The 14,405-nt window shown below is 38.3% G+C and overlaps 1 protein-coding gene across 1 annotated transcript in view; it reads right to left on the bottom strand.

The window, feature by feature from the left end:
* trpc5a (transient receptor potential cation channel, subfamily C, member 5a) overlaps window positions 1-14,405 on the bottom strand; it is a 168,288-nt gene that overhangs the window by 16,339 nt on the left and 137,544 nt on the right. Inside the window, exons 14-15 of the mRNA XM_041984409.1 lie at window positions 1,471-1,666; window positions 265-474 (exon numbers count right to left, since the gene is read on the bottom strand). Coding sequence (XP_041840343.1) covers window positions 265-474; window positions 1,471-1,666 — 406 coding nt within the window. The remainder of the gene's footprint in view (window positions 1-264; window positions 475-1,470; window positions 1,667-14,405) is intronic.

Raw genomic sequence — 14,405 nt, 5'->3', positions numbered from 1 at the left:
TTTATGCTGTGTGACAATGAAAAAAAAACATCTTCTGCATCATTATACTGACATTAAAGAAAGCATGAGCTAAGCTGGTTATCTGCTGTGTTATATGAGTTCAGCTATGATTTCTCTTTGGTTGTGTCTGCTCTTGTGTAAGAGCTTTAACTGAACCAGTGAGATTTAAAATGAACAGAAATCTCCTGAAAATAATCAGCAGCATCAATATAAAACATCAGAATGTCCTCTAAGTTCCAGCCATCTTGTTCTATCATCACTTACTGTGAACTCTCTAAGGTTTTCACACTTGTGCGATGTCTCCCCGAGTGGCTGGCCTCTCCTGCACAGCTTGTTGTGGAGCCACATGAGCAGGTACCACACGGACTTGGGGCTGGGGATGATGTTGAAAGGGGGTGGCAGCGTGCCACCCTCGTCAAAGTAGCTCATCCACAGCTTGGTGCGGGCAAACTTCCACTCAATGTCAGCATGGTCCTGCAGGACAAGAAGGAGACTCCTCACTACAGGATCCTGGAAGAGCTGCCAAGTTTCTGATAATTATTTTTCATTACTGTGATGGTTGGTGCATCTGTTAAAATTAGACAATTGTGATGGTAACCCAAGGGTTTCATACTATGTGCTAGAATAAGCAAATGGTCATTTTTAAATTCTGCCTAGGGACTTATTTTTTTTTTTAATGGCATTTCAAATAAAAACTAATTTTCATCTGTCAGTTTTTATAATAACAAGGTGCAGTTATGTGCATTTTTTCAGTCATTTTTCAAGCAAACATATGTCAAAGTAACTTCTAGACTTTCAAATGTGTGATTATTTTCATGTAGGATACTCAAGTAATGAGCAAACACAACAAATCCACAAACAGAAGCACTCAGAGAGTGCAGAGTAAACCTCCGCCAAGCCATTGTAAATTTCTTGCCAATGATTGTGGGCATTAGTTTTGAGTTAGAAGCTAGAAGCTCTCAAAATTATCCCCATAGTAAAGAATTCTGTAAAAAATTCCTGCATCCAGGCAATGATCCGGATCACCCCCAAAATCTAATCCCTTGTCCCTTATTCCATCTATTGAATTTCCTTAAAATTTAATCAAAATCCATCCATGTCCGGAGTTATGTTGCTAAAAGACAAACAGGCACACCAACGCCACCATATGACCATACATGGTAGGTATATATGACCTCCGCGTCGGCAGAGGTAAAAATGCATTTCAAAAACAAAATCTCAGAGAACAGGAGAAAAAACAAAGACCCCAGGTTGGGAACCACTGCTCTACATTAAGGTATTTGAGAGAATAAAATTTATTGTGATGCTTTTTGTGCTGTTTAGTTTTTGCTTAGTGAACTTTCTAAAAAGTTAAAACAACACAAGTGCATTATATTTTTACATTAGAAAAGTTAGAATCAGAACTGAACAGTCCACTTTAAAAAGTAAATAAGTTCAACTTTTCCAGCTCTATTTCCTGCTGTAACTCACAGCAATGAGTTGGTAGGAGTTGTTCATCATGGCGATCAGCATGTTGAGCAGAACCACCAGCGAAATGACGTTGTACGTCCCAAACATGGTCGCCCCGACGAACTCTGTGAACTCATGGCGAGCCTTCACATTGGTGACGTACAAGTTTATCAGCCCAAATATGGACCAGAAGAGAGACTGAAGAGTTTCAAATAACCTGCAAGGAGACAGAAAGACAGCACAGTGTCAAAAGAGCAAAAAGAGGTGTGTAAAAACAAAACGAAACACAATAACAGAGGGAGACTTGAATTACAAAAGCAATAATGGAGAATCAGACATCAAACATGAGTACAGCTATCACATTTAATGGTTAAAATCCCATCTGTAACTCTAAGACTACAGGTTAATGTCATTATTAATTGTTTAGCCTTTTTTCTTTAGCAGAAATAGATGTCACACTAGTTTACTTTGTGTGTTGTTCAATGTGTTTAATCAGTCAAAGTTTGGAGCAAATTACAAGAAGCAAATCAAGTTATTAGGAAACACTGAAGCTCAGGAGCCGGTACACCTCCATTTTATCCATACAGCCACGCCTCTATTCCTCCATCCAACAGTGTTTGTACATCCAGAAATGAAATTTCATGTGGGATCTTTGTGGTATCCTGTTTTTATTTCTGAAAAGGTGCTGAATGGCAGAACAATCTAAGACTTTATGTTTGGCCAATGTGAGTGCAACGACATCCTTTGACAACCCAAAACCTTTATTATCTTTTTTTTCCAGATACATTTCTCTGACAATAACTGAACATGGCGGTAAGGTAGCCCATCTTCACAGCCAAGGCTGAAAATGTAAAAATATAACAGTTACGATTCTTTGTTCACACGAGCAAATGAGAAATAATTTTCTATTGAAGCATGCTCATATGCAAAGTAAATTAGTGCACAAATTAGTGCTATGTAAATCAGTGCATACACACATCCACAATGACATTAGTCTGCTATATTTGCAATGGTAATTGCTTTGGCTCCTCATTTTTCAACTTTGCACTCCTGTGTGCAAACATTAAGCATCTTTCCCCTGCATGATTGGGTCCACTTCTTGGTCTCATTGTAGAAAGTGAATGTGTGTGCTACATACTGTATGCTGTTTTCATAGCAAATGCATCAGTCAGCTGGTTGTAAAGAGTTGAAGAAGTGCTTCATCAACAATTCTTCTGTTTCCTGTTATTCCATTGAGCATACAAACTCTTGTCCATGTGGCAACCAGTGTGTCTCTGTACAGCCGCTTGATGTAGTCCAGTAAATGAGTTTTGATTTCGTTTTTCCTTTTCTTATATGAGCAAATCAAATTTTGACAGCCTGTGTGCAGTGAAAACCTCATGACCCAGGGTGGGGGCCACTGCATTCAACCATAAAGATCTCCTAATCTGAGAATTTACACATTTACTTTCATCTGCTGTTATGTTTCCATTTGTAATAAATGTTTTTTGGGTAAGATCTTAGATTAAAAAATAATCTTACGCTGTGGTGAAGCTAGACAGAGGGTGGGTAAAACTTATCAGGTGGTGTGGGGGGGCATATAGTAAGAAAAGAAATGATTGTGTTCTTCTAACTAAAACACTCACTTAAAAAATGCTGTGATAATTGTAGTTAAATTAGAAAGATATGAGAAATAAATACATCGTTGCATCACCAAGTGGAAATATTTGCAATACCTTCAAAAAGGTCCATAAAAAGGTAGATTGGTTGTTTTGGGTACAGTATGTAGTGCTTGATGTGGTAGTAGGGGATCAATGGTTTCTCTCCGACAGGTTCCGGCTTACTGTGGTGGTGGTAGACTGGATTTTTGTATCTGACTACAATGATGTGGCCGGCTTCACATTGGGAAATGTCTGGGCTGCTAACATCGGGGCTGGGGTCTGTCTTAGCCTGAACTGTGTTCTTGCTAAAATCCTATAAATGATTGAATGTTTGGTAGTGTTGAGCAGGACAGAAGTTGTTTAAATGATTTATGAAAAAACAAAAAAAAAAAAAAAAAAATTAAGAACGATTTTATAGCAGTTTTCCTGCCTGGACACTTTTGGCCATGAAGGTCAGCAGAAGGTGCCAAATGTGAAGAGGGCACAAGGGTTAAGGTGGATGAAGGAAGCTTCATGCAGTTTTCTGTTCTTTTATTTGTCCTGTTTTTGTTAAGTTTTTAATACCCAAAATTTACAATGGTGCTGCAGCAACAGATGTGTTTGCTGATGCTGCTATTATTTTGATTGACTGCACGTTTTTGTGTGATGTTACATCAGTATTACATGTGGGGAAATTACAGCATACAACTCAGACAAACATAGAGATCATGAGAAAAAGCAATAAACAAAACAAAAACAAAAGATAAGTCTCAAATTGCGAGTCTGAGTTGAGTCTCAAGTCTTTTGAGTGTGAATCCAAGTGCATCTCGAGCCATTTTAAATGCAACTAAAGTATGACTCAAGTCTGAGTCCCAGACTTGAGTTCCCATCTCTGATTAATGGCCTTGCATAACATTTGTAGTTATACTTACACAGGGACAATATCGCCTCTAAAAACATGAATGCAAATGTCAATATTTGTAAAGGATTAATTGATCCATGTGTGTCTAATAAGAAAATTCTGTTCTACTCTTTCAGTGTCCTGTTAAATCACCTGAGGTGGAAGCTAAGGTGTCCAATCAGATTTCAGAGGTGGCCAGCGTCACCCTTGCCACTCCTCTAGCTCCAACCCAGATCTTAAGTTTATTTATTCTTTTTTTTTTTACTTGTCTTGATCTTTACTAACATTGTGGGATATGTTCATATTTCACCTCTTGGCCTTCTCCCTGCATCTATTTTTTACTCTTCCCCTTTAACTCCTCCTTGTCTCCTGCATTCGTAACTATATGATGCAAGACCCTTTTTCCCATCTTCACGCACTTTTTTTTCATTCTCTGTGTTGACTTGCTCATTTTAACTCCCCTTTTTTCCTTTATTCTCTGTCCTCTGTTCCTCTGGGGCATCTCTTTGTGACAGTTACAGCAGTAGTTATTGAATTTTTGATGAAGCAACAATTGGCAGCGCCCGACAAAACATCAAGAGAATGACAACTGAGAGGTTTGTCTGCAGGGGGGTATATTTACGCTGCATAAAATATTCAAGACTGCAGTATTTATTCTTATTGCAGTTTGTGTGGAAATGATCACTATATCAATCAGGTCCAGACAGTTTCCTCATGAACAGCATTTGAGTAATGGCGTGAGAACATGTGTGGAGGTGAAATTTGTTTTAGTGTGTGTGCAGTGTAAGCTAGATATTTGGGTTGTTGCGTAAGTGAGGAGAGAAACTGAGCGAGAGGGGGAATTGAATCAATGATGAATGAAGCAACCAAGCGAAATATTGTCAGTTATGAAACAAGAGAGAGGAGAGGTTGTGAACATATGGGGAAAAATGAAGAACAAAAAAGGAGGGGATAGAACTCTGCTTCCTCCCCTTCTCTTGTTTAATCTATTCCTCATTTGCCATCCTTTCCTTGTTTCCTCTCTTCTCCTTTCCTATGTTTTCCTAATTATTCTCTGTCTTTGTCACACTTGGTTAGAAACCCTCTCACACTGCGTTTCAGCAATCTCTTCAAGACTTTAACAGACCAGAACCACATGTTCTCTGTTGGTGGTTTCACTGTCCATGTAGTAGCACAGGATAAAAGAGGGGAAGCTTATGTTTTTCTTTTTTGTAGAAAACGTGTACTGTTTCTGGGAAACCCCTAGCACCAGTGACATTATGGTGCGACTTTGTTCCATCCGCTATGCTGTGATTTTTTCTTACTTTTCAAAGCAGCAGGGTTCTTTTGAGACACATGAGAACACAAGAGTCCATCTTGTCAGACTCCAAGAAATTCATTTCTTGAAACAGGCTCTAAACGGCTAGCTTCATATATGGGGAGCTATGGGCTGCTTCTCTGTGGCTCCACTTGGTTCATCCAAGTTACCTGAAGTTGGTTGGTGAACTTCATCTAATCAAATTAATCAAGATCTGTGAAACAAACCACCGAACTTGTTTCTTATGTCATTGTCTGTGGGTTTTGTGTTTTAGTTTCTTGACTTTGTCATGCTCCTTTAATGTCTCTTTGGTCTCAAGGTCAGTTTTGTACTCTTTTATCGGCCAGCCCCGGTTGTCGGGTCATGGAGAAGGTCTTGAATCGGTTTTGAAGTTGTTCATCTAGTTCATCTTAGGTGCAGCTAATTAAAAATCGAGGGAAAGGATCCTTTTTACTGTGCTGTAGTATACCATCCACCTGGTCCAAACAGCACATTGTTTAAGGATTTCAGTGACTTTTTATCATCCACCCTAAAAACTGTCTGGGCTGGTTGTAGTTGGGGATGTTACCATCCTTACTGACCTCTTTACCAAGAGTTTTAACTTTCATGGACTCTTAATTTTATTCAGCATGCTTCCGGCCCAACTCACACAAAGACACACATTTTGGACCTAATTTTCTCTTTGGGTTTAAACTTTGATTTTATTTGTTCTGATGACATTTTTATTTCTGACTACCACTGTGTTTTTAGTAATTTATCTATTAACTGTGAAAACTCATTTACAAGTGCACTTATTACACTTAAATGATCTCTTAGTGTCCTTTTATAACTCAGTTAAGGAAGTGAGGGTAACATATTTTTCTTAAGTAGTTTTAAAGAGCAGAGGTAACACTAAGTTGTTATTCCACATTATTAGTGACATCATTACTCCTGCTACACCTTCTGATCCCATATCCTAAAATGAGGGCTGTCAACGTTTTCTTTCCTTTTGTGCTGATAAAGTTGGAAATGTAAGAAAAATATCCCTTCCTCAGCATCTGTGTTAATAGTTTCCACTCCAGTTCTGCCTGTTATCTTGGACAGTTTTGCACCTGTAACTTTACCAGAGCTAGCCAAACTTATTGGTACAATGAAAGCTTCTTCTTGCTGTTTGGGCATTTTAACCACATCTTTGTTCAAAAATGTCCTACAGTGCATTGGTTTCAGGATGCTCACTATTGTCAATGTTTCACTGGCCTCTGGTCAGGGTACCTGCTTATTTAAAAACTGCTGTCATTCACCCACTTCTGAAATCCTTCTTTCCCTGGCAATTACCAACCCATCTCCAAGCTTCCACTTATGGCTAAGATCTTAGGGATAAGCACATCTTGTCTTGATAATTTTCAGTTAGGGTTTCGTAGATCTCATTCTACTGAGACGGCTCTTCTGAGAGTATATGCAGATGGTGCCCCATACAAAGTTAAAAACTAAAGAAGAGAGAGCTTTATGTTCAGTGGACCCCAGACTCTGGAACTCTTTTCCTTTGGACTTGAGATTGGTGGACTATGTGGTCGCTTTTAAAAGCCAGTTAAAAACATCTTTTTAAACCTGCTTTTTAATTTTTATTTATTTATTTTTTTACATTGCTGGCTCTTGTGAAGCACTTTATGATTTTATATCTTGAGAATAGATTTTTTTCTATAATACATTAGATTTATGTAGAACTTTTCAAAGCACCCAAAGCACTTTATAATGAATATATTATTCATTCACTTCTGATTCACACAGCAACAGCTGCCCTCAAGAAGCCTGACAGAAACTTGGCAGCTAATCCACCCCAACGGCCTGTCCGACCACCACCAAACATTCAAACATGCCAACACTTGATGCAAAAAGGGTAAAGTATCCTGCGCATGGACACAACAAGGGAGCCAGATTTGGATTGCCAGCTCTACCACCTGAGCCACTGTCGCCCCCTTTATGTTCTGTTTTCCTTTTAGTTCCTCTTGTATTTTAAAGGACCTGCTCCTTTTCACTTCTTATCCACCTGGTTTTTGTTTGTGTTTGCCACACCTGCTCTGTATTAGGTTATAAGCTGATTCAGTGTGAATCCTCCTTGGTTTCCTTTGTTCATTGCCTTGTCTTTACTGTCTAGTGTTTTCATTGTCATCATTGTGTTCGTCCAAGTTCTCCTTTGTCAGTCAGTCATTTACTTTCTCCTGAATCTTCTTCCTATTAATTTTGGATCACATGTTTTGTTTATTTTGCTAAGGCAGCCCCTTGGCCTAAAGTTATGTTAATGTTACTACAACTATGTTTTATGACACTTTTTGTCCAATTATAAGCCAATTGGGCTATGTCACATACTTTTGTCTCATACAGTTACTAGGTCTCTGCATGTCTCATTTTGATGGCACAGTGACAATTACTATGTACTGGAACCGTCATTGGCCAGTAGAATCTCAACTCTAAGAAAAAATGTTTCACAGCCACTTCACATACTAGTAAATGGATATCAACACACTGGCTGTTTTGAACGTACTCAGAGGCTGCTTTATTGGAGAAACATTATCGGAAGAAGAGGGGAAGAGAAAGAGAAAAAAGGGACAGAGCAAGAGATGAAATAAGAGTCAATATTAGACTGACTTTTACTGGTTGGAGAGAGCTCAGAGAAGAGATGGTATGCAAGACAACCTGCCAAAGTTCAGTAGTGGGGCTTTAAGTACACATCAACACATACACTCATGGACAAAATTGTTGGTACCCTTCGGTTAATGAAAGAAAATATCACAATGGTCACAGAAATAACTTGAATCTCACAAAAGTAATAATAAATAAAAATTCTATGAAATTTAACCAATGAAAGTCAGACATTGCTTTTCAACCATGTTTCAACAGAATTATTTAAAAAAATAAACTCATGAAACAGGCCTGGACAAAAATGATGGTACTCCTACAAAAGACTGAAAATAATGTGACCAAAGGGACGTGTTAATCCAAGGTGTGTCCACTAATTAGCATCACAGGTGTCTACAAGCTTGTAACCAGTCAGTGGGCCTATATATAAGCTACAGGTAGTCACTGTGCTGTTTGGTGACATGGTGTGTACCACACTCAACATGGACCAGAGGAAGCAAAGGAAAGAGTTGTCTCAGGAGATTAGAAAGAAAAGTATAGACAAGCATGTTAAAGGTAAAGGCTATAAGACCATCTCCAAGCAGCTTGATGTTCCTGTGACTACAGTTGCACATATTATTCAGAAATTTAAGATCCATGGGACTGTAGCCAACCTCCCTGGACGTGGCCGCAGGAGGAAAACTGATGACAAATCAAACAGACGGATAATACGAACGGTAACAAAAGAGCCCAGAAAAACTTTTAAAGAGAATAAAGGTCAACTTCAAGCTCAAGGAACATCAGTGTCAGATCGCACCATCCGTCGTCGTTTGAGCCAAAGTGGACTTAATGGGAGACGACCAAGGAGGACACCATTGTTGAAAACAAATCATAAAAAAGCCAAACTACATGTTGACAAGCCACAAAGCTTCTGGGAGAATGTCCTATGGACAGATGAGACAAAAATGGAACTTTTTGCCAAGGCTCATCAGCTCTATGTTTACAGATGGAAAAATGAAGCATATGAAGAAAAGAACACCGTCCCTACTTTGAAACATGGAGGAGGCTCTGTTATGTTCTGGGGCTGCTTTGCTGCATCTGGCACAGGGTGTCTTGAATCTGTGCCGGTACAATGAAATCTCAAGACTATCAAGGGATTCTAGAGAGAAATGTGCTGGCCAGTGTCAGAAAGCTTGGTCTCAGTCGCAGGTTATGGGTCTTGCAACAGGACAATGACCCAAAACACAGCTAAAATCACCCAAGAATGGCTAAGAGGAAAACACTGGACTATTCTAAAGTGGCCTTCTATGAGCCCAGACCTAAATCGTATTGAGCATCTTTGGGAGGAGCTGAAACATGCCGTCTGGAAAAGGCTTCCTTCAAACCTGAGACAACTGGAGCAGTTTGCTTATGAGGAGTGGACCAAAATACCTGCTGAGAGGTGCAGAAGTCTCACTGACAGTTACAGGAATCGTTTGATTGCAGTGATTGCCTCAAAAGGTTGTGCAACAAAATATTAAGTTAAGGGTACCATCATTTTTGTCCAGGCCTGTTTCATGAGTTTATTTTTTTAAATAATTCTGTTGAAACATGGTTGAAAAGCAGTGCCTGATTTTCATTGGTTAAATTTCATAGAATTTTTATTTATTATTACTTTTGTCAGATTCAAGTTATTTCTGTGACCATTGTGAGTTTTTCTTTCATTAACCAAAGGGTACCAACAATTTTGTCCACGTCTGTATATATTCATAAATGTGTGTTATCATTGTAGATATAGAGACACATTTTTAAATAGATGCCTTTTGCATTTATACTGTAAGCATTTCAGCTTATGCTGTTGTCCATGTATTATGTCATTATATTTTACTGTTTTCAAGTCATTAGCTATAATCTTGTATATTTACGTGAAAACATACATTAATATGCCTAGTCCCTATTCGTAAAGAAATAAAATAAATAAATAAAAAACAACCTGCAAAGTACCTTTTATAATTTAAATGTCTCCATCCACATTAAAACATGCCTTTCAGTGTGCATCAGCAATATCATGGATATACCAAAAAATCTTCCCATTTTTTGCTACACACCACCCCATCTTCATGTGCTACCAACTCCAGGTCTAAAACTGGAACATTCTCTTACTTAATATAGCTAGTTGTAACTAGCAAACATGTTGAGTCCTGTTAGCAAACATCAGCACAATTCTGGCTAGGTTTGCCATTGTCATGGAAACAAAGGGCAGATTGGTGCTGATTTGGAAAGTTCGATTTAAGAACATAGTGGTGCACAATCTGATGTCACAAGTCAAAAAGCTTGGTTTTCTATCCACACATAAAACAGTAAGGTTGGAGTCAATAAAAATCTTCACCTCGGGAGGCATTTTACTTAACCTAAGCCTTAACCTAAACAAATAGTTTGGGATTTTAAACCTACCCAAACAGTGAACAAAGAGAAAAAGGTTGAGTCTGTTGAGTAAAGACCAGTGTTCATCCGTACTGAATTGTTATTGTTTCACTTTCTTTTTTACATTTCTAAGCTAAGAGAGCATCATGGTTAGACATGTTGGACTATGCATTTCTATCTTCTGCTAGAAGCGTATCTGGTTATCTGGGTTACCATGGTGATGAGTTGATTTTTGTCCAGTTTTATACTGTTTGTTTCAGACGTTTACTTCGATCTACACTGAGCATCTAACCTGAAGAGCTGCCATGTGAGTTAACGCCAAACCAAAAGGTTCTGAGTGATCATTCATACAAGTATGAGATGAAGTGACGGTGAGAATGAACTGCTTTTCACCAACATTTTCCTCTTATTTCTTTTATTTTGCTCAATCTGTTTCTTCCCTTCCCTACCTCTCCTGCGACTCCTTGCTCTATCAGATCCTCCTAATGTTGCTGATTCTCTTCTCTTTTGTTTCCCCTATTTTTTTGCCTTCTTTTTTTTGTTTATGCTACTCATTCATCTTCTCATTGACTCAGCCTTCTTCTCTTTATTAGCTTTACTTTCCTTGTTTCTCTCTTTTCCTGTATGTACTCTATCCTTATTTCCTGTCTTTCTACTGCTATAATCTCCGTAATTCCACCTTTTCCCCTCTCTTCTCTCTCCATATTATCTTATTTACCCTCACTGAAATCGTTTCCTTTACTTTGCTTCTCCCCAGTGATTGCTTTCTTCATCTTGACTAGCATTTCCTTCTCATTTTCATTTTACCTTTTTCCAGTTTCCTTGTGTGCATTTTCTCTTTTTTCATCACCTTTATTTTCATTCTAGATTTTAACCTTTCATCCCTTTCTTTACTGGTAACCGGTTTTTAACACCTCCCCACATTTCAACACTATTCTACTCTTATTTTCCTCATTTTCTTGCTCCCCACCCATGCTTTCGCTTTACCTTACATCCTTTTAATGACTCTCCTTTCCTTTTATTCCACCAGTCTCCTGCATTTCTGACTCCTCTGTCTGTTTTTTTTCATGTTCACATTTCCTCCTTTCTTTTCCTTCTTCCTCCTCTTCCTCTCCTTGCTTTCTCTTCTTCTCATCTTCCTACTCCTCTGTTCTAGTCTCTCATCTTTCTCTCCACTAAGCCGAGTCATGAACTACAGCAGCTGATCCTCACAGCCACTCAGTCATTTCACTGTTATAGTTCTGCAGTTATGTGGGAGGTGAACCGAGAAGGAGAAACGGTGTGTGTTTGTGTACTGCGTGTTGGTGTGTGACACAGAAACATTGTATTCAGCGTTTGTGTGAGAAAACAAAGTGTGTTTGTGTGTTTGGAATTGGCAGCCCAGCAGTGTGCAATTAATTCATTCCAGTCTTTAGAGCTTATTTTCCTTATGAATATGCAAGATTATCTGTGAGTGTGTGTGTTTGTGTGTGTCCCAGCATAGCAGCTTTACTGTAAATCACTACAGTCTTAAACTGTAACATTTTCCTAGCAGGTAAAACACACAACAAGCTCCCACATGGATTTGGTGACATCTGTTGGGTACATATATAAAAATTCGTATGAAACTATGTGCAGTGACTTTCTGTGCACAAAAGCGCTGATTCTGTGCATAAAATGCACTTAATCATGAAGAGATTTAAGAGGCTAAACTTTCAACAAAGACAGTTTTATGTAGATAAGACAGAAATTTATGATCTAATCATCTCCATATGTGGATGCTTTAAGTTCTTTGTACTGTATGTATTTCCATGTGTTAGTGCAGAGATTCCAAATTCAAGTCCTTGACGGATTCAAATGAAATGGATCCAACAGCCTGTTGTCAAATTCTAACACCTAAAACCTGCAGGACCATGGCCCTCGATGAACCAGAGTTTGAGATCCCTGTGTTAATGTATCTTGTCTTCTCTTATTGTCATCTGTTGTTTTTAAGGTCAAAGAAGCAATGGCACATGAAAATGAAAGGGCACACACCGTACTGAGCACATGATACGAGCAATGTTTCATGTGTTACTTTAAAAAAAGTTATATTTAATGATTACTTCTCCCAAACAGTAACTGAGTTAGTAATGGAGTTACAGCATTATAAGAATAACTAGTTACTCGGGACAGTAGGTGTTTAACTTTAAATTCAACTTTATCTTTAAATAAATATAATAAAACTGAATATTATATCTGACTAATAAATGAAAGAAAGTTAAAAGATTACAGTACAATACAGGCATTAATCAAGCAGCTATACTGAACGTGTCTATTAGTGTTATGCAGAGTCAGGAGTCCATGGAGCAGCAGCCAATCAGAAGTTACAAAGTTTATAGGAAGTGTAATGGCTCAACGCATTATTGTTATCACTGAGACACAGGGGATGGATTATATGACAGAAATGGAAGAGAAAAAAAAATGATTGTTTCTATAGCTGCATCTAGACCTGGTTCGCAATGACTTTTCTAACCCAATATTCCTGTCACAGATAAATGTTGATGGTTGCGAATAAACAGACTAGATCGGACACAAATTGGCGGTTCAATCGGCAGCTGTTAGTCACTCTGTAAAAGTCCCAAAGACGTGATCTACGAGGCTCATGGACAGGTCCCTACTCTGACTAAATATCTAGCATGTTTGATATTCTGGTGCAGTTGTCAGGGGAGAAGTTGTGAGTGAGCCATCAGTGAGAAGCTAAACCAATTAGAGTAAAAGAGATTGGCTCAGGTGACACAAGGTCAGAGGTAAATTTAAAAAAAAATATATAAAAACTTACAAAAATATAAAGGAGAGTATGGTAAATAAACTATGACAATCTCAAGAAATTTAACAGAATTTGGTTAAATGTTCGCTAGAGCATCTTGAAATGCTTAAACTAAAACTTTCTGGATGTTTCCAGTGTGTGATGTGAAACCAGACTTCTCAACATTCAGGAGAGCAAAACAGGCTGAATCACCAGAATTTGCTTCTTTAGTATATTCTAGTGTTTTTGTAGAGAGAGAGAAAGACTTGTCCACATGATAGCTGTAACTGCTTGATAGAGATCAGTGCGGAGTTTAGTTTAGAAAAAAACAAACTCAGTTATGGAGTATAAACACTGTACAACTTTAAAAGACCAGATCCCAAGAGAAACACATCATTTGAATTGAGCAACAATCTGAAGGTGCTGAAGCTCTTAACTTGGCAAAACTAAAGCTCTTTTAAAGCTACTTCATTAAATCAAAGCCCACATAGACCAAATAGAGGAAGATCACTGCTGCGTCAATATGTGCATATATACAGCAAACCACAATTACAAGTCAAAAATGTTGCCATGAAATAGTTGATAAATAGCTACTATCTGATTTTTTTTCTCCACATTCAAGCAATTTGTGTTCTTTTGTCACTACCTTGTACTGATAATAAAAACTGTGTCATTTGCATTAATTTATTAGTATATTTTATGCCGACTTTGCAATTGGAGATTTCAGATTAAAACAAAAATAGGTTATATTTAATTCCCACCTTTCATCTACAATGCAAAACATTACATAGATGAATGATTAAAAAAAAATCAGTGTTTAGAATGACGTCCCTACATGACTTTGGATCTGGAGCACGACAAAAAACAAACCAAATGAGCTGAAGATACACGAGCCCCTGATCTGAATCCTGACTGAGTCTATTTTAAGATTTATATGTCACTTTTGGGTAAATCAGAAACCCAGAAGCACCCATGCTGCGAGAGAGAGCGAGACAATGTTCAAATCCCAACAGAGGAAGAACTGTGTGTGAGAGAAAATGGAGTATTTACAGCAGTTGTGTGAGAGAATACAGAGGGAGGCAACAACACGTATGCAGTTTGGTGTGAAACGATCTAACACATTAATGGTGATAAGTGTGTGTGAAGTACAGATGAGTGAGATGAAGAGGAGGGAGGGGAGACACCTGAGCAGGAACAGGAAATGATCCTGTGAAAATAACTCAGAAATGTTGATAAGTATGTTTGAATTGCAGAGTGAAGGAACAGGATAAAAACCAGTCTCTCTCACACACACACACACACACACACAGAAAATAATCTGCACTGTAAACCCTGCATTCATGACACAGACTGCTGCAACATCTCCAATTATGGCCT

This window comes from Melanotaenia boesemani, chromosome 5, assembly GCF_017639745.1.
Source record: "Melanotaenia boesemani isolate fMelBoe1 chromosome 5, fMelBoe1.pri, whole genome shotgun sequence".
Taxonomy (NCBI): domain Eukaryota; kingdom Metazoa; phylum Chordata; class Actinopteri; order Atheriniformes; family Melanotaeniidae; genus Melanotaenia; species Melanotaenia boesemani.
The sequence above is the reverse complement of the archived record's forward strand: the minus strand, read 5'-3'. Positions and strand labels throughout refer to the sequence as shown.